The sequence below is a fragment of the Hemibagrus wyckioides genome, linkage group LG26 (genome assembly GCF_019097595.1).
Source record: "Hemibagrus wyckioides isolate EC202008001 linkage group LG26, SWU_Hwy_1.0, whole genome shotgun sequence".
Lineage (NCBI taxonomy): Eukaryota > Metazoa > Chordata > Actinopteri > Siluriformes > Bagridae > Hemibagrus > Hemibagrus wyckioides.
In genome coordinates this window covers 11,320,392-11,339,375 of record NC_080735.1, presented here as the reverse complement: position 1 = coordinate 11,339,375, position 18,984 = coordinate 11,320,392, and the positions used below count along the sequence as shown (strand labels likewise).

The 18,984-nt window shown below is 38.0% G+C and overlaps 1 protein-coding gene across 1 annotated transcript in view; it reads left to right on the top strand.

Moving 5' to 3' along the window:
- The window catches only part of sorcs3a (sortilin related VPS10 domain containing receptor 3a), a 241,544-nt gene that overhangs the window by 179,626 nt on the left and 42,934 nt on the right, over positions 1 to 18,984 (top strand). Inside the window, exons 7-10 of the mRNA XM_058381182.1 lie at positions 3,414 to 3,532; positions 11,451 to 11,540; positions 11,965 to 12,144; positions 17,832 to 17,978. Of these exons, the coding sequence (XP_058237165.1) occupies positions 3,414 to 3,532; positions 11,451 to 11,540; positions 11,965 to 12,144; positions 17,832 to 17,978 (536 nt within the window). The remainder of the gene's footprint in view (positions 1 to 3,413; positions 3,533 to 11,450; positions 11,541 to 11,964; positions 12,145 to 17,831; positions 17,979 to 18,984) is intronic.

The window sequence follows — 18,984 nt, the reverse complement described above, 5'->3', positions numbered from 1 at the left end:
GTGTGCATACACCTATATTTGCAAAAGTTTTGTAAATGCTGATTTTTGTAAATTGCTAGATGTGTATAAACCACAGCTAGTTGTGTTTGGTGATGGCAGAGCAGAGAGCACAAAATGGCCAAGAAAAAAAATTCTTTGAGAGGGAAGTTGAAATGTTTTTGACTCACATCTACAAGAATAAAAAAAACTATCATTTGGAAGTGTTTCCAGTGGAGTCACAGCACCTAAAAAGACCAAAAGCAGTGAGAAATACAAGATGAAATCAGTGGCATCCACCCAGCGCAATATAAGTGAGCTCAAACAGAAGAAAAAGTATTACTTCATTCACAGATTTTATCTGGTAAGAGAAGGTGAAACCATGACAAAGCTTTTTAAAATGGATTAATGGCAAAAAGACACATGCAATGCAAACAAGCCAAACATTTTAGGCAGGTTTAAGGTCATAAACAGGCTGAGGGTCAAGCGATCAGTAAACAGGATATTACTGCAAAAAATTCAGTATACAACAGAAGCATAAAAAGCACAACAAAACAGATTAGGGAATAGAGGTCATGGATGCTTCATAAAATCAGAATAGGTAGCGTTTAGGTGGCAAAGTCCATGTGATTGAATGCCTCTTTTAAGCTGAGTGTGTGTGTGGTTGATTAAAACTCAGCCGCAGCTGTGAATGCACCGGTGGTTCATGATGGCCATGTTTGTAGGCTGTGGTCTGTTCTGGGAAATGGAGACACCAGCTTTCATCCTCTGAAACACTTTCTACACACAGTGGAGGTATGGTTAAAGTTCTAGCTCTCTTGTTGATCAGAAGGCCAGTTGTCCGAACCTCAGGACTGACAAGCTGCCACTGTTTTGCTTTTAACCCTCTCTGGTCCCTACACTCTGACCCCAACTTCCTAACAAGCTGTAAAGAAAAGCATTTCACTATGCTGTAATACTGCAATGTATATGACAAATAAAGACTAAATATTCTAATTGTTAGTAATATCTTAAATTATTAGTCTAAATATCCAGTGCCTCTTAAGGGCATCATTTGCTAACTCTTCTAGTAATATCAGTTCTGCTATTTGTACCACTTCGGATCACGGCTACCATTTGCACAGAGCAGCTTTTCCTACTTTTATACACTGGCTTTTCATCATAATTGAACAACTAAATGTACTTGTCTTAAAATGGATTTGGGTTGACATGCTATTTTATATACTGTATATTTAGGCCTGTATGAAATGGAAGTTTTTAATTTCACTACATTCCCCGTATATAAATATATAACCAGTCATGACAAATTATAAGATTTAAAGTTAATGAATCGAAATTTAGTTCTTCTTCTTATCAGTAAATTTACACACGCTCAGGAGCATGATGTATGAAATGCAAGATTTCACTTGGAACTGGTGTCAGAAACGCTCATACAAATGTTTTACGCATAAATCCGTTCTAATCCAGCTTTTGACTTTGTACTTTGTTGCACTTTCTTGGCAATAACAGCTTCAGGGTGTCTACTGTAAGAAGTAATTAGCTTATCTCCAGCATTGTTGTTCATTTCTGCTCCGTTCCTCTTAGCAAATCATCTTCAGTTCCCCAAAGTTACAAGGGTATCCCCTATAAATAAACCTACGAGACCTGCTAGGCCATGCAAGCTCCTTTATCTTGTTTTTTAAAAGAAATTATGCTTAAGTTATTTTAGTTCCAGGGAAGGGAAATTGTATTATTAGAGTGTAAAATGACATTTTACACAATTATGTGCTTTCAGCACTGCAGCAACAGTTTGACACATAACATTTTTTATTTTTTATTTGGATGTATCCATTGAACCTTCATTAAATAACAAAACCAAATTGCTGGAATGTTTTTTTCCCACTCAATGTACAGTATGTCTATTATTTAAGCGTATTTAACAGCAGTAGAGGAAGGAAAAAGTCTTTCAATTTGCCAATTCAATTGTTTTTTCCTGTTTCTATAAAACTACACAGCCACTTGTCCAAGATTTCTCCAGAGAAAACAATGGAGACTCCTTGGATGAATGATCTCACAGAAAAATTCTCCATATCACATGTTATGGTTTAGTAAAAGAACAATGTGCTATTTACGCATTTACTATCAGTTTCAGATTATGTACATCACCTTATATACAAGTTCATGTGAATGAGTGGTTACTATAGAAACAATGGCATATTATATATATATATATAATATATATAGTCAAGCACATTACTATAAACCATGTAATTTGTGTTGCAAGCCAGAGCTGCTGTTATAGAACATTAATGAACATGTTGCTGTTACTTACTTATATAAATGAAACATAAGCTTACTGCTTTCACATGCAGTTCTGCTCCACCTGTACATTCTGGCTTAACCAAATATAAAAATAATACTTAATTATAATTACTGTTTTTATAATTGTATATAATAATAAATTCATAGCATGTCCTAATTACTATTTGTACATACACACACGTATAATCTTGGGCATTGTTGTACAGTACACACAATGCACGTCTTGCACATATTCCTTAATTGCATTTCCATCTATAGGTATGTATATATCTATAGGTATATGTGTATATGTGTATACGGTATATTTCTTACTGTTACTGTCTTGTTGCCATAGTCTATTACTTATTAGTTATACATATATTGACATTTATCTACTCTATCTATCTATCTATCTATCTATCTATCTATCTATCTATCTATCTATCTATCTATCTATCTACCTACCTACCTACCTATCTATCCATCTTTCTACCTACCTACCTACCTACCTACCTATCTATAGAACACACCTTTTATTTTTGTCACAAATACATTACAGCACAGTGAAATTCCTTCTTCACATATGGAGTGCTCAAGAAACAATACAGTCATAGCAAGACCAATGTGACTTTGCTAATGGGGAGGAACATGAAACAGGTGCGAGTTATCAGTTGGACATGTGATATTGTCTGGTGACATGCTGGGGCTGATGGGTAATGTAGTGAAGCACTGATTTTGGCATTACATGACACAGGGAAAAGAAAGAAAAAAAAAACCTATACTACTTCCCCATATTACTCCTATAATCTGAATATCAGTGTTCAGTTACAATCATGTACTTCACAGCAACATGGAATGTCTAATTAGCATAAAAATATTTAAAGTGTCCATATTTTGAAAATACCCATGTTACCATACTATGTTACCATGTGACTTCCAGTCAATTAACACGTATGTCAGAATGTTGATATTAAAGATAGTTGCAGGCAAATGTCAGACTAGTTTGTATATGACATATTTATTACATATTTATAATATCTATTTGAATGTAACATTCATTATAATGTTTGCACAAAATGCCTTGATTGAGAAACAATATGTCTTTAGAGATCTACATTCTAACCGGTTTTCTCCATGTCTGTGTTCTTTTCCCACAGATTGTCAGTATATGGCATGCAGAGCCCAGGCTTGTTATGAATCGAGTAGGACGTTCCCGTTCCCCGGCTACATCGAGCCAAACTCGCTGGTGGTTCAGGATGAGTACATCGTCATTCAGGTGTGAATTCAGGAGCGCACAATGCCATATTGCACTTGTAAGCATGACACATAGCAGCGAATTCATATCCATTTATTTTCCTTTAGAATCAGCCATATGGTCTGCAATATATCTAATCCAAATCCAGTACATATATGGTTTGGACACTTTATTGCACAATCGAGAGCAGTTCATTATTGCTAAAAAGGATGTGCATAAATATCGTCCCTGTGGTAATGAGGATGTCCTTGAGTTATATAGTAAACTGATTATCGCTTAAAAAATACTCTTACTGTTTATCATTTAGTGTCACTTTGCTTAGTGCATTAAACTCTTTTCTTTCTTTTTTTTCTTTTTTTTACCAGAAGAATGGAATTTGCACCTGTTTTGTTTTGTCCATGTTTATTCAATATCTTTGTCATGTCACACACCACAATATGCTTCATATAAAAATAGACACTCAGGGCTTTAAGAAGTTGTAGTTTTTCTTACGTATTTCTGTTTTTTCCAATATTATATTCATAGACAGTATATTCAGGATATAGGCAGTATAATTACAGAAACGTTCCAAAAATAAACAAAAATGGTTAGGTACTTTTCACACAACTGTTTCTTCAAAATAAATGGTGATATCAAACCCAGTTCTGCTCTCAGAGATGCTTGATCATAAGAAACTAAAATTTGAAGGCGTCATTTTCAACCACTAAGATGTAAAAAACGACTCAAGTTGAGTCCTGACTAATTTTATAAAATAATTCATTTGTTTATACCGAAAATATCAGTTATGTAGCCTTCTATTCTGTGGGCACAATGGAACACCAGTGTTCTGGTAAAAAGAGTCAATCCAATGCAGTTATTACTCCTTTTTGAAAAACAGCATTAAAAGCAGAGTACACAGTGTAATTTTTAATACTGTAGTTAATATGTGGCCTTTGATTTACTCACGTAATGGGAGACAGAGTTTTAGTTATTATCAAATCCAATTTAAAGTACATGGTGCTTTAACTTTTCAGAGAATATTTGTGGGAGTGTTTCAGGACTGACCTGACCTGTGCACCAAATTAATCATTATTTTGCACCAGAATGGATCTGAGAGTAATGAATAACAGATTAATTTTAAATGTACCATAATGCAATTTTCTGCATGGGACACTGGACACTGTGGCAAAGGAGTGTGTGTGCTGTATAAATCTGCAATATGCTGGCAAAAACGATACCCCGAGACTCCTTTGCAATTCAATCCTCAAACCTCTGTTTATGAAGTATTCCTTGGAATGGATGTGCATAGTGTGCAAAGTTTCAGTTAATCCCCAGGCAGTTTTGCTGTTCTGAGCTAAAAGCATGACTTTGGTGTCTGGGATAGCAGCACTAGAAACTCGATGGTTAAGATACTGTCCTGTTGGTCAGAAGGGTATATGAATAAACCCCAGGGCTGCAGATAACCAGGTTTTTGAGTGACACTATTAACCCACAACAGCACAGCCAGATGCTTTCCCATCTTTAGTTCATCTGACCTTTACGAAGCCAGTTTTGGAAGCCATGTTGTAGCCATTAGTGTAACACTATACTCTGTCTTTGTTCTTCACTTTGCCAGGGTGGAGTCTGGCAAAAACAGAAGAATATAAAAGATATATCTCTCTCTCACGCATGATTCAGATTCATGATGATTCAGAGCTTGGACAGTTTTTGTTGTATGATATTGTGTGATATTGGTTTAAGCGAGGAGCAATATTAAGTCCAGTGGCACTGTGTCAGTTTGATGTAACAGCAATATGTCATGCTGAAATGTATGTTTGGGGCTGTAAATACACAGGAAAAAAAAGGGATCCAATATTAAATGCATAAATATCCATCGATATTATGGAGTCCTTTATTCTACACAGGGTCGGTGTGAACCTGGAGCCAATACCAGGGAACATGGGGTACAAGGGAGGGGATGTCCCATCGCAGGGCTAAATACATATATATGACACTATTATTTCATAACTTAAGAGTATTTTCCCTTTAAATCCATTTCTCTTTAAAGTCCATTTTACTAGAAAGTTCCAGGTCAGTTTTCTCAAGATCGGATCTAAACGGCTTCCAGTGCTTTTGCTTGGAGACTCCCCACATGCATGTGTCAGGGATTCTCAGAGGTGACTGATAAAAATGCAGACATATTTTGCATGGTGTAAAAATAAAAAGACCTAGCAAAACATACAGACTATGAGCAAGGCTACGAAGGCAACACAACAACAAAAAACATCAACACAAGAATTTATGAAGGGGTGAAATAGAACAGAGGTGAGGATGACTGGGACGACTGGGACATGTGACAAGAAAACAGGAAACAGGAAACATGTAGGGGCTGATAGGTAGTGGGGTTCAAGCCCTGATTTGTCATAACCAAGACAGTCTAGAGCAAGTGTGTATGGCTTGTCTCTGAATATATTAAACACATAAAGAAGATGTACACATATTGTTGTGACATCAAGTGTGCATATGGCAGAGAACCTGGACAAAGTGTACTTTGCTCAAGTTTCCACCTGGGAATTCCAAGAAGTTTTTTCTGTTAGTTCTGATTACGATGAGTTGCAGTGTTAATCTAAGACGCTGCTTATGTTATCAACCAAGTTGAAATAATACAGATGAATGCTTGGCCAGTTTATCCTTCAAACCCTTAAAAAATTAGCATTTAAAAAAAAAAAAAAACTACAAATATGGCCGTTACTAAGTAACACTGAATATGGTGTGCTAAGAGAAACAGTCGAATCATTAGAAATATTAACCTCGAGTTAAAACCAGTACCTCTCTGGCTAGAATTGTTCTTTTAATTAAAATAACGAGAGAGTCAGGCAAGGCTGGAAAAGACTACCTATTGTTCAACTTATTTTTTTAATTTCCCTTTACCCATGTCACAAAGACAAAGACAACAAGATTGTGACAGTCTTCTCTCTCTGATAGCTTTAAAGTGAACTAACAAGCAGCATGTGTCTGCATTTGGGTACAACTGTGCCCCTTAATGAGAGGAAGGCCAGAGGCATTGCTCAGTCCAGCTAAAGATTTCTCTTGACAACGAATAATGAGACTATCGATTGTTCTACACCATATTTACCAAGCACTTTGACAGATCTAAGACTCCGCTATAGAGATCGTTCTGGAGAAGTTCCATTTCTGGAGCTTGTATAGACTCTGGAATTAAAGTGTTAGGAAAGATAGACCTGAGAATCACTAATTGTTTGTATCAAATGCTGTACATCATTGTTCATGTTTATTAGTAAATATAATGGATGGTATATGCACAAGTAACAACCAAAAAACACAAAGGCAAATCCAAAAAAGGGCAAAAGCTAAGTCAGCTCAAAAAAGGACATGGACAGAAGCGTGGCAAAAGACACGGTTACAAAGTTTCAGAGTGGTCGGATCACTGTTGTTTTCACACTGCACGACTATCTAGGGTAGCATTCGGTCACTGCTGTGTGCAAACTGCATGATGGTTCGGCAACAGGAGGTTTCACATTGCATGACTATAGGAAGAATCGCCGACAACTCTGTCTCGTCCGCAAACTGCGCTTCACAACCGAGCGTACACGAGTTCTCGCACGAGACTGGAAATGGTACCACGCAAAAAGTTTGCGACCCGAATGGTCAGTGGGGGGAACAAGGATTGTGTGCTCTGCATAACTGAACAAATGAATAATTTTGCAATGTGCTGCTGCTGATGCAGCTGGTCAAGTAAACGTTTCTGCTTTTTTTCTGTCTGATGCTATTGTAAAGCTTATTTATTTGAGTATAACTATATATAAGACTTTATTTTCTGATCAAAACCTATAAACTCTATTAAACTATAATATTGGGCTCCAACTAAAGCCATGCTTGCTGATATTGTGGATATATAACTCCTCCCCGAACTTTATCTTGCTCCGTCATCGCCGAGGTATTTTTCAGTCAGAACTCTTTTCACACTGCATGAATTTCAGTGGAACCCATTGTCACTCACTTGATTTTAGCAAAACTAGTCACCGACTGAAAAGTCGTGCACGCTGCATAAGACAAGTTCAGAAAACTAGGCAAATTTCAGGTTTTCTGAGACAAAAACACAGGCTTGATTACACAAGAACAAAAGTCTTTGTAATGTCGTGGACTAATAAAAACTGAACATATACTTTACAACTTAAATAACACACAAGGCTTGAAATTGGTGCACAATTCAGGAACTAAACTGGAATCAGGTGTGATTTATCAAGACACGCGAGGGAAATAGACAATGACGAAACTGACAGAGACGGGACATGAATCAAAACAGACGCACATGGCTATGTAAACAAAGCACAAGGCAGAACAGAGCACTGATAAATCATAAACAGCTATGCTGAATAACCATTACAAAAAAATGTCATTAGATACAGAAAGCCAGAAAGACAGACAGATTGATAGATATAGATGGATGGATGGATGGATAAATGGATGTACTTTATTAATCCCAATGGGAAAAATTACAACCTTATAGCTATAAGGCAGTAAATCTTCCACTGTAGCATCTATTTTCTGTTAAGGTGCTCCCTGATGTACAGCAAGTGTACTCAATAATGCTTTTCAACATATGAGAAAAACAAGTCGTGATCTCAAAATAACAACAAAAAAACTTTTGCTATCTTGAGACAACAACTTTTTATATTGAGATCACAAAAAAAAAAATGCATGGCCTTTCTGGACTTCTGTAAAGATTTGATCACAGATGGACCTTTCTATAAAATAATAATCCACAAACGTACACATAAATAAACAGACAGTCAAGTATTTTGCATCAGTTATCTCAGCCTCTGGATTTGAACCAAAACTGAACGTTTTCTGTATATCTAAATCTTCTACAAGTGTGTTTTGTACAAGCTTTTATGCATTATAAGATGAGGCTCCATGCTGTTTTCTTTCTAGGGAGCCTTCATTAAATGTTAACTGTAAACATGCTGATAATTTGAAACCATTTCTCAAAGGAAGTATATTTGAAGGCAATGTTTAGAAGAAAGTAAAATTGTTTAATAAAAAGCAATACTGTATGCTTAAGCTGAAAAGGTCACTTAGTGCAGCTTATTACTTTTCATGATGACTGCCATCAATTCTATAGTTAATTGCTTTAATGTTATGATATTTAAAAGAAAATGTGTGAATCTGTCTGAATAGGTTATACAAATAGATACAAATTCTTATAATGTTGCTTCAAATAATATGAAATAATATACAGTGAGGGAAAAAATTATTTGATCCCCTGCTGATTTTGTACGTTTGCCCACTGACAAAGAAATGATCAGTCTGTAATTTTAATGGTAGGTGTATTTGAACAGTGAGAGGCAGAATAACAACAAAAAAAATCCAGAAAAACGCATTTCAGAAAAGTTCTACATTGATTTGCATTTTAATGAGTGAAATAAGTATTTGATCCCCTATCAATCAGAAAGATTTCTGGCTCCCAGGTGTCTTTTATACAGGTAAGGAGCTGAGATTACAGTAGGAGCACTCTCGGGGAGAGCTCTTAATCTCAGCTTGTTAACTGTATGAAAGACACCTGTCCACAGAAGGAAGCAATCAATCAGATTCCAAACTCTCCATCATGGCCAAGACCAAAGAGCTGTCCATGGATGTCAGGGACAAGATTGTAGACCTACACAAGGCTGGAATGAGCTACAAGACCATCGCCAAGCAGCGTGGTGAGAAGGTGACAGTTGGTGCGATTATTCCCAAATGGAAGAAACACAAAAGGACTGTCAATCTTCCTCGGTCTGGGGCTCCATGCAAGATCTCACCTCATGGAGTTTCAGTGATCATGAGAACGGCGAGGAATCAGCCCAGAATTACACTGGAGGATTTTGTCAGTGATCTCAAGGCAGCTGGGACCACAGTCACCAAGAAAACAATTGGTAACACACTACACCGTGAAAGACTGAAATCCAGTAGCGCCCGCAAGGTCCCCCTGCTAAAGAAAGCACATGTACAGGCTCATCTGAAGTTTGCCAGTGAACATCTGAATGATTCAGAGGAGAACTGGGTGAAAATGAGACCAAAATCCATCTCTTTTGCATCAACTCAACTCGCCGTGTTTGGAGGAGAAGGAATGCTGCCTATGACTCCAAGAACACCATCCCCAGGTGACAGGACAACTGCACCGCATCAAAGGGACGATGGACGGGGCCATGTACCGTTAAATCTTCTATGAGAACCTCCTTCCCTCAGCCAGGGGATTGAAAATGGGTCGTGGATGGATATTCCAGCCTGACAATGACCCAAAACACACGGCCAAGGCAACAAAGGAGTGGTTCAAAAAGAAGCACATTAAGGTCCTGTAGTGGCCTAGCCAGTCTCCAGACCTTAATCCCATAGAAAATCTGTGGAGGGAGCTGAAGGGTCAGCCACAAAACCTTAATGACTTGGAGAGGATCTGCAAAGAGGAGTGGGCCCAAATTCCTTGAGATGTGAGATGTCTGCAAACCTGGTGGCCAACCACAAGAAATGTCTGATGTCTGTGATTGCCAACAAGGGTTTGCCACCAAGTACTAAGTGATGTTTTACAAAGGGGTCAAATACTTATTTCACTCAATAAAATGCAAATCAATGTAGAACTTTTTTGAAATGTGTTTTTCTGGATTTTTTTTGTTTTTAAAAAACAAACAGTGTCTCTCACTGTTCAGATAAACCTACAGTATATTAAAATTCTATTTAATTACTACATGCAACACTAAATTGTCTTTTCTTGATGATAGTTTAATGATGCAGATTCCTGTATATTTGTTGAATATATTGAATATATTGCTTTTCAATAGCAAATATACAGTAGGACTGGTCCTTCATGCTGACTCTGGTATTATTAACTGGTAAATGTCAGTGTGTTGGTATTTCATAATGCACAAGCCAGTTAGTTCATTAGTTAGTTAGTCCTTCCTTCCTTCCTTCCTTCCTTCTACACTTCCTTCCTTCCACCCTTCCTTCCTTCCCTCCTTCCTTCTTTCCTTCCTTCCTTCCTTCCTTCCTTCCTTCCTTCCTTCCTTCCTTCCTTCCACCCTTCCATGCATGCTTCATTCCTTCCTTCCTTCCACCCTTCCTTCATTCCATCCTTCCTTCCTTTCACCCTTCCTCCATTCCTTCCTTCCATCCTTCCTTCCTTCATTACATCCTTCCTCTATTCCTTCCTTCATTCCATCCATCCATCCATCCATCCATCCTTCCTTCCTTCCTTCCTTCCTTCCTTCCTTCCTTCCTCCATTCCATTCTTCCATCATTCCATCCATCCTCCCTTATTCCTTCCTTCCACCCTTCCTTCATTCTATCCTTCTATCATTCCATCCTTCCTTACTTCCTTCCTCCCTCCCTCCCTCCCTCCTTTCATTCCATCCTCCATTCCTCCCTTCCATTATTCCTTCATTCCTTCCTTCCACCCTTCCTTCATTCCTTCCATCATTCCATCTTTCCTTCCTCCATGTTATCCTTCCTCCATTCCTTCCTTCCACCCTTCCTTAATTTCTTCCTTCCACATTTCCTTCCTTCCTTCCACCTATCCTTCCTTCCACCCTTTGTTCCTTCCTTCCTTCCTTCCTTCCTTCCTTCCTTCCTTCCTTCTATACAGATACAGATCTGTAGTGTATTTAATAGTAACCCTGGACTACACAGTGTACAATTTAGTTTGTCTCATTCTGTCTGTATTCATCATTATCCTTCTGCACATTGTCACTTCAACACCTTTTAGTCTCTGTATTAACATGATATCTGTCTATTTATCCACTTTCACAATTGTGGCTTTCATAACAAAACATATTTTGACAGATAATATAAACCTGGTGTACAATCTGTCGGTCAGCTCGTGAAATCTATTTGTATGTCATGTCAAAAATGTCAGTGTTACACTGTGAAAGCTTATTCAAAATATATATTGTGCCAGTGTTTATTTTATGCTTGTTTTTTTTCTCCACAGGTGACCATGTCTGGCAGAGCTGCTTATTATGTGTCTTACCAAAGGGGACCTTTTGCACGCATCAAAATACCTAAATATTCCCTTCCAAAGGTAAGAAAATAAGAAATAAATTTTTAATAGGAGTTTTCATGAATTACCTGAGGATGATGTGTTTAATAGTATGAAGGCATAATCACTTTTGTATCCATTTTTTAAATTCCATTTTTTAATGGAATCAAGCATGTGTGTGTGTATGTGGGTGTGTGTGTGTAGAAAAGTTGTTTCATCCGACTGTGCAGAAGCATTCTTCCCAAAGCTTTCATCATCAGGCAGAAAATTGTCTTGGCTTTGTTGTTGTGAGTCTCTGAGTTTCTGTTGGTCAGTTGGATGTCCATTAAAACACATGTTAGACAACGCTTTCATATTAATTAACTGGAATCCTATAGAGAATACCTGCAGAGCCTTAGCAGGATTCCTTGCTAATGATCAGTCTCTTCGTTTAACTCCTACTGTCCCTCTCACTCTCTCGATGCAGGACATGCACATCCTAAGCACAGATCAAGGTCAGGTTTTTGCTGCTGTGCAAGAATGGAACCAGAACGACACATACAACCTGTACATCTCAGATCCGCATGGTGTTTACTTCACTCTGGCTTTGGAAAATGTCAAGACCACCCGAGGTCTTGGGGGCAACAGTATGATAGACCTGTACGAGGTACGTGTTCCATATTAACTTGCTGGTGGACTGGATTGTAGGGCCCTTTCAGAAACTGCTGATCTTCCGGAATTTTCACACAGAACAGTCTGTAGAGGTTATGTTGCATAACAACCAGTAAGAGGCAGTTCTGTGGGCGGAAACACCTTACCAACAATATCTTAAACAGCCACTCTTTAAAAACATAGCAATCTGAAAAGCATCTCAAAAACTGTTTTTCCAGTTTCCGCAGCCTTAGATTCATGTTCTCATCGGAGAGGAATGGAACCTAATCTTGCTCAAGATCCAGTATGAATTCGCTGATGCTTTTTTCTGACTGTTGTTGTAAAGAGTAGATTTTTGAGTTGTCCTGTCAGTTTATGTCAGTCTAGCTCTTCTCCTCTGACCTGTATTATAAACAAAGCATTTCTGCCTCATGACTTTTTTGCTCACCACAGTTGTCGTGTTACCACGGTTAGTCGCGTTACCAGAGCTTTTCACCCACATAAAATCTGGCCATTCTCCTCTGATCTCTCTCATCAACAATAAATGTCCACCCATATAACTCATACTCATGATTTTTGTTTGTTTGAAGGAGTTTTCCACACCATTCTTTGTAAACAGAGATACTTTAAGACAAATCCCAGGAATTCCAGCAGTTTCTGAAACACTCAAACGGACACCAACATCCATGCCACAAGTCACATAAATTCCCCATTCATATGTTCAATATGAACATTAGCTCTTGACGTGTATTTTCATGTTGCTGCCACATGATTGGCTGATGAATGTGCAAAGATACATTAGATGTTTTTAATAAAGAGGGTAGTAAATATGTATGTATGTACAGTATGTATAAATAAATAGGAAACAAATAATAATAACAATAATAATAATAAGTATTATTATTATTATTATTATTATTATTATTATTATCATTATTATTAAATTATAACATCTATTATTTCCCAGAATGTAAGCAAGGCAGTAAGTGAGGAGTTGGATTTAAATTGCAGCCTGAAAAATAGATTATGTGAAAAAAACACGCTGGAATGGAGATGCCAATCATCTGGTAGAATGAAGACAATATCATGGACAAACTCACACACTCAAAGTCCTCCTCTATGTTAGCTGCTCACATTACACACGCTGCTGTAGCCTTTATTGAATTCGTGATCCGTTTATGAAAATGAAACTTTTTTTTTTATTGCTGATGCCTGCTAGAATATGTGACGCACGCTGACAAGACATAGTAGAGCTTTGGCACCTTGATATTCATTGCTGTCAGTATCAAATTGCATCACATTAATTGCTTACGTCAACCCTAATTTTCAACCAGCTTTCATCTATAGTTTTACAAGATGTATGCCTACATTTATCAGCTGTGTTAATGGAACTGCTATGTTTTTTTTATTATTATTAAGGAGTAGATTTACTTCAGAAAGCACTAATAGCTATGAAGCCACAAGAGGCTTTCAATACTTACTTCAGACAAAGAATGTTCAGTTCAATAACTAAAGAAATGTCTCTATTTCTTTCCTCTCATGTATTCCTTTCAGACTCGATTGGTATGTGTATCTAATCATTGCTACATGGTCCCCTTGCCAATCTCACTGATATTTTTACAAATCATTCAAATCACAATAGTAGAGCATTAACTCTGATTTAAAATTTTTACTTTCATTTAAGTTCTTTTAACATTCCCTAAGAGTTAAAGCACTTGCGTTCATATATGATTGAGTGGAATATACCAGAATTAGAGGTGTGCTCCAAGGTCTGATGGATTTTCAGTGCCTCCTGCCATGGTTTAATATAGCAATCAATTAGCGAGTGGCAGCCAGGATGATTTCATTAAAGTAGCGATCGTGAGGTGCAGTGACTAAGCTTTGCCAAAGTTGGCTTGACTAAGACTTGCCCTGCCAATAGTGAATCATGTGGAGATCCATACCTATAATAAGCTGTAGCATTTTTCATTAAAGCTTATTGCAAACCTTTCCTCTGGGTTCTCAGACACAAAGCTAGAAAACTGATATTTTTCATATCTATCTCCATATTGAAAAGTGAGGAATTGATTGTTTTGCTATTTGTTCTAGAAAGTTTTTTTTTTTTTTTTGTTTAGGGGTGCCGAATGGGTTGTGGGGTGTCTCACTGGTTTTATTTGGTTTTGTTGGAAGTGTTACCATAAGGAATTTTGTCAAGTGGGGTTCATGATCATTCCTCCATGTAACTTGCATACATTGGAACCAAACTAATCAAGGCGTTCAATCCTGTAAGGTGGGTGAACCAAAAAGTCCCCCCAAATTGTGAAATTAAATAAAGTAAATAAATAAATAATTACTCACACTGATCCAGAAAAAAGTGATCTCTGTAACTTTGTTTAAGGCATGGTTGATGGTACCAGATAGGCTCCTTTGAATATTTTAGAAACTGTAGAAAGCTTCTTGAATTTGCACAGCCAAGTCTCTAGAGTTTACCCTGAATGTAAAATCTTCGGAAAAAAAGACTAGTTTAACTCTCTGGTTTCAGTTTGCCTGTGAAATCAAAGTCATTTCCTCAGAAGAATGTGACATGATATAGCTATATGGTACTTTATCTGTAACTACTGGGCAAAGAGTGCTTAGACTAGCTTATTTCTTCTTTCTAGTGTCACTTCTCAAAAACATTTTGACATTTCACACTTGACTTTTTGAAAGCCTCAGGGTGACTTTGATACTTTTCTGCATGTTCTTTCTCCGAAACAATTGTTGAGAAGAAATCCTCTATCTGGTGGATGAAAACATAAAACTGAAAACATAAATCAATATATTTTTATATACACCAATCAGCCATAATATTATCAGCAGTGACAGGTGAAGTGAATAACACTGTTTATCTCCTCATCATGGCTCCTGTTAGTGGGTGGGATATATTAGGCAGCAAGAGAACATTTTGTCCTCAAAGTTGATGTGTTAGAAGCAGGAAAATTGGGCAAGTGTAAAGATGAGTCTCGCTTGCAGTTTATTCTGAGAGAGAGAGAGAGAGAGAGAGAGAGATGGCTGGGCGGGTAGGTGGGTGTTGGATAGATAAATTGATGGGTGGGTGGGTGTGTCTTTCGGTGTTTGGATGGATGGATGGATGGATGGATGGATGGATGGATAGATAGATAGATAGAGAGGTGAAGTGTATAACACTGATTTATCTCCTCATCATGGCACCTGTTAGTGGGTGGGATATATTAGGCAGCAAGTAAACATTTTGTCCTCAAAGTTGATGTTAGAAGCAGGAAAAATGGACAAGCGTAAGGATTTGAGCGAGTTTGACGAAAGGCCAAATTGTGATGGCTAGACGACTGGATCAGAGCATCTCCAAAACTGCAGCTCTTGTGGGGTGTTTCCGGTCTGCAGTGGTCAGTATCTATCAATAGTGGTCCAAGGAAGGAACAGTGGTGAACCGGCAACAGGGTCATTGGCGGCCGAGGCTCATTGATGCACATGGGGAGCGAAGGCTGGCCTGTGTGGACCGACCAACAGATGAGTTACTATTGCTCAAATTGCTGAAGAAGTTAATGCTGGTTCTGATAGAAAGGTGTCAGAATACACAGTGCATCACAGTTTATTGCGTATGGGACTGCATAGCTGCAGACCAGTCAGGGTGCCCATGCTGACCACCAAAAGTGGCAACAATGGGCATGTGAGCATTGAAACTGGACCATGGAGCAATGGAAGAAGGTGACCTGGTCTGATGAATCATGTTTTCTTATACATAACGTGGATGGCCAGGTGTGTATGCATCACTTAACATATGGCACCAGGATGCGCTATGGGGAGAAGGCAAGCCGGCAGAGGCAGTGCCATGCTTTGGGCAATGTTCTGCTGGGAAACCCTGCCATCTATGTGGATGTTACTTTGACACATACCACCTACCTAAGCAATGTTGCAGACCATGTATACCCTTTCATGGGAATGGTATTCTCTGATGGCTGTGGCCTCTTTCGGCAGGATAATACGCCATGCCACAAAGCAAAAATAGAATGGCTTGATGAGCACAACAATGAGTTTGAGGTGTTGACTTGGCCTCCAAATTTCCCAGATCTCAATCCAGTCAAGCATCTGTGGGATGTCCTGGAAAAACAAGTCCAATCCATGGAGGCCCCATCTCACACCTTACAGGATCTGCTAACATCTTGGTGCCACATACCACAGCACACCTTCAGGGATCTAGTGGAGTCCATGCCTCATCGGGTCCAAACTGTTTTGGCAAAAGGGGGACCAACACAATAATAGAGTGCATAATAGACTCTATGAGATAATATTGTTTAGTTGAGCTAAGGTGGGTGATGAGCTAGTGAAGGTCTTGATTAGTTGAGGTGGATGTTAGGAGGGCAGCAGTGTGTTGAGCAGTCTCAAGGAACAAGGAGTTGCACAAGCAGTTGATTGTGATACTTAACAGAAGGCTAGGGCAGAGCTGTCAGAAGTGGATCGAGAGATCCTGCTGAATGTTATGTCAGATTTGAAGTTTCCCCTGTTTGCCCAAAAAGGACTTTGTCTGAATCTTTGTTCAATTCCTAGTATATTTTTTGTTGTTGTTTGTTTGTTTTTCCTCAGTTCTCTTCCTTTCCTTCCCTTCCTCTTGCTGCAACAACTTAAAGTCTACATGTAAACCATATCAGCCCTACTAAAAACAGCAGACAACCCAAAAACATTGCTGTATATTTTAATAGCAGCACAGGTTTTTGATTCCGGCTGGATCCCGAGGCTTCACTCCAACACTGTCCGCTCCTAGGAGCTTGTAAAGGAAGGATGGAGGCAAAGAAGGATAATAAATAATCAGCATGATCTGTGATTGACGTGGCTTCCCAGAAGAGGAGGAGGCCCCCTCATTAGCTGTGTCTGTCCAGTGCCACACTGTCAGACACGTTGGCCATTAGTGCCACTTACCCGTCTCCTGCTTTGCCGAGGAGACATTTCAAAACAGCTCGGCCTGCATTGGCCTGTCACGACTCAATACTGCTAAGTTTGGATTCGTTTCAAAAGGGCCAAGCGATGAGGCGGATGCTGTCAAAACAAATGGTGTTGAGTTAGTCAGCCGAGTAAATGGGAGGACATTGACAAAGGTGTAGTGTAATTAGGGGAGGCAATTAGAGGTGGAGCTAAAAGGTGATTGGGATGAATATGAGGAGATATCTATGTATTGGCTTCTGGTTAAAATTTATCTTAGAATATTTTCTTTTTCTAACTTTTCTAAATTGAAAAAAAAAATGGGGGATTTTTTTAAATGAAAATGTAAAATTGATCCGCAGAGCCATCTTTTTTTTTTTCAAAAGCAAACAGCACTTTCTAATTCTCGTTTTCTATTAAAATTATTTGTAAATTTAAACAAGTTTTGACCATTCATATCTCTGTTTAATCATTTTCATTTATTGTTTTCTGCAAAATGTTAAGCTAAGTTGAAAATTTTAATGAAACAGATTGTATTACACATTAATAACACAAAATATCCTAAAAAATAAAAAGAGCCACCAAAAGTTCCAACCAAATGATTCCTGATGTGAGATAGCTAGAAGGGGAAGGGGCTTCTTCTAGTATATATTAATATCGGCTATTTTCACTGATGGACTGTTCTTTAAACATATTTTCAAGTGATGTTAACTCATAAGTATATTACCATGTGGATTTAAAATCCTGTGTAAAATGCATGAAAGTCATTCTTTCATCTCCCACTTCCTCTAGGTTTCAGGAATCAAAGGCATGCTGATCGCAAATAGAAAAGTGGAGAACCAGGTGAAGACGTACATCACTTACAATAAGGGTCGAGACTGGAGGCTGCTGCAGGCGCCCACTACAGACCTGGAGGGGAACGAGATTTACTGTGTGCAGGTGAGATTAGGAATTGTAGGTAAAAATAAAAAATAAAAGCCTAAGTGTGTGTGGGGGGGAATTAGCAAAAATTACTACAAAAATCTATAAATACTGTATATAAATGTTGTTAGTTTTGCTTCATGACTGCTGTAACCTGTTTTATGCAAATTGTTAAAAAAAAAAAAAAATCTGCAATCAGCTGTGGCCCTCCTCTGTCCTAGCTAAAGGTGGGTGTAGATTCTCTTGCCTACTGACAGCATATTTTTCAAAAGTTTTATTCCTCATTAAATTCTCATTAAGCTGCGAGTGTACTTTATTAAGACAAAAGACAGCTTTGCACATAATTAACTCTGAGATTCATGCAAAGTAATGCTCCTTCTCCCAAGATAAAAGGCAACATGTTTGGTGTGTGTGTATAATCAAAGAGAATATTACACACTAGAAAAAAAAAAAAAAAGAAAAAGGTAAGTCGGGTAACTTGCATAAAATTGCTGTGTAAATGAAAGAAAGGTCTTTCCACAAGAAGAAACAGATGGCAGCTACATCTTGATTAGTTAACTGCTCACCCGAGAATGTTTGGAAAGCTATAAATAATTGAAGCTGAACAATTAGTAATGCTCCTTAGTGGACATGGGCAATATTGGAGTACTGTGATGAGGACTGATAACAGAAAGGACAATGGTAGGAGCTACAAGGCTTATTTCCTTACAAAGAACAGCCTTTTATTCAGCACTTCACTTAGTGCCATGTTCATAATTGGCGACTGGAATCTCAACGTTATGACAGTTTTAACTCTGAAAAATTTGCATATATTCCGAGCTTAAACCTGAGTCTATTTTTTTGACTTCCTGTTCAGATCATCCTAATTACCTGCTTATAATTCGCACCTCAGATGCTGCCAGATTTTACTGTGATGTGTTATATAGTAATTATTTTAATAATACCTTTACAAACAAACAAACAAACAAACAAACAAAAAAAATCTGGGATAGAAAACGCAGACTGAAGAACAAAATTATTATTT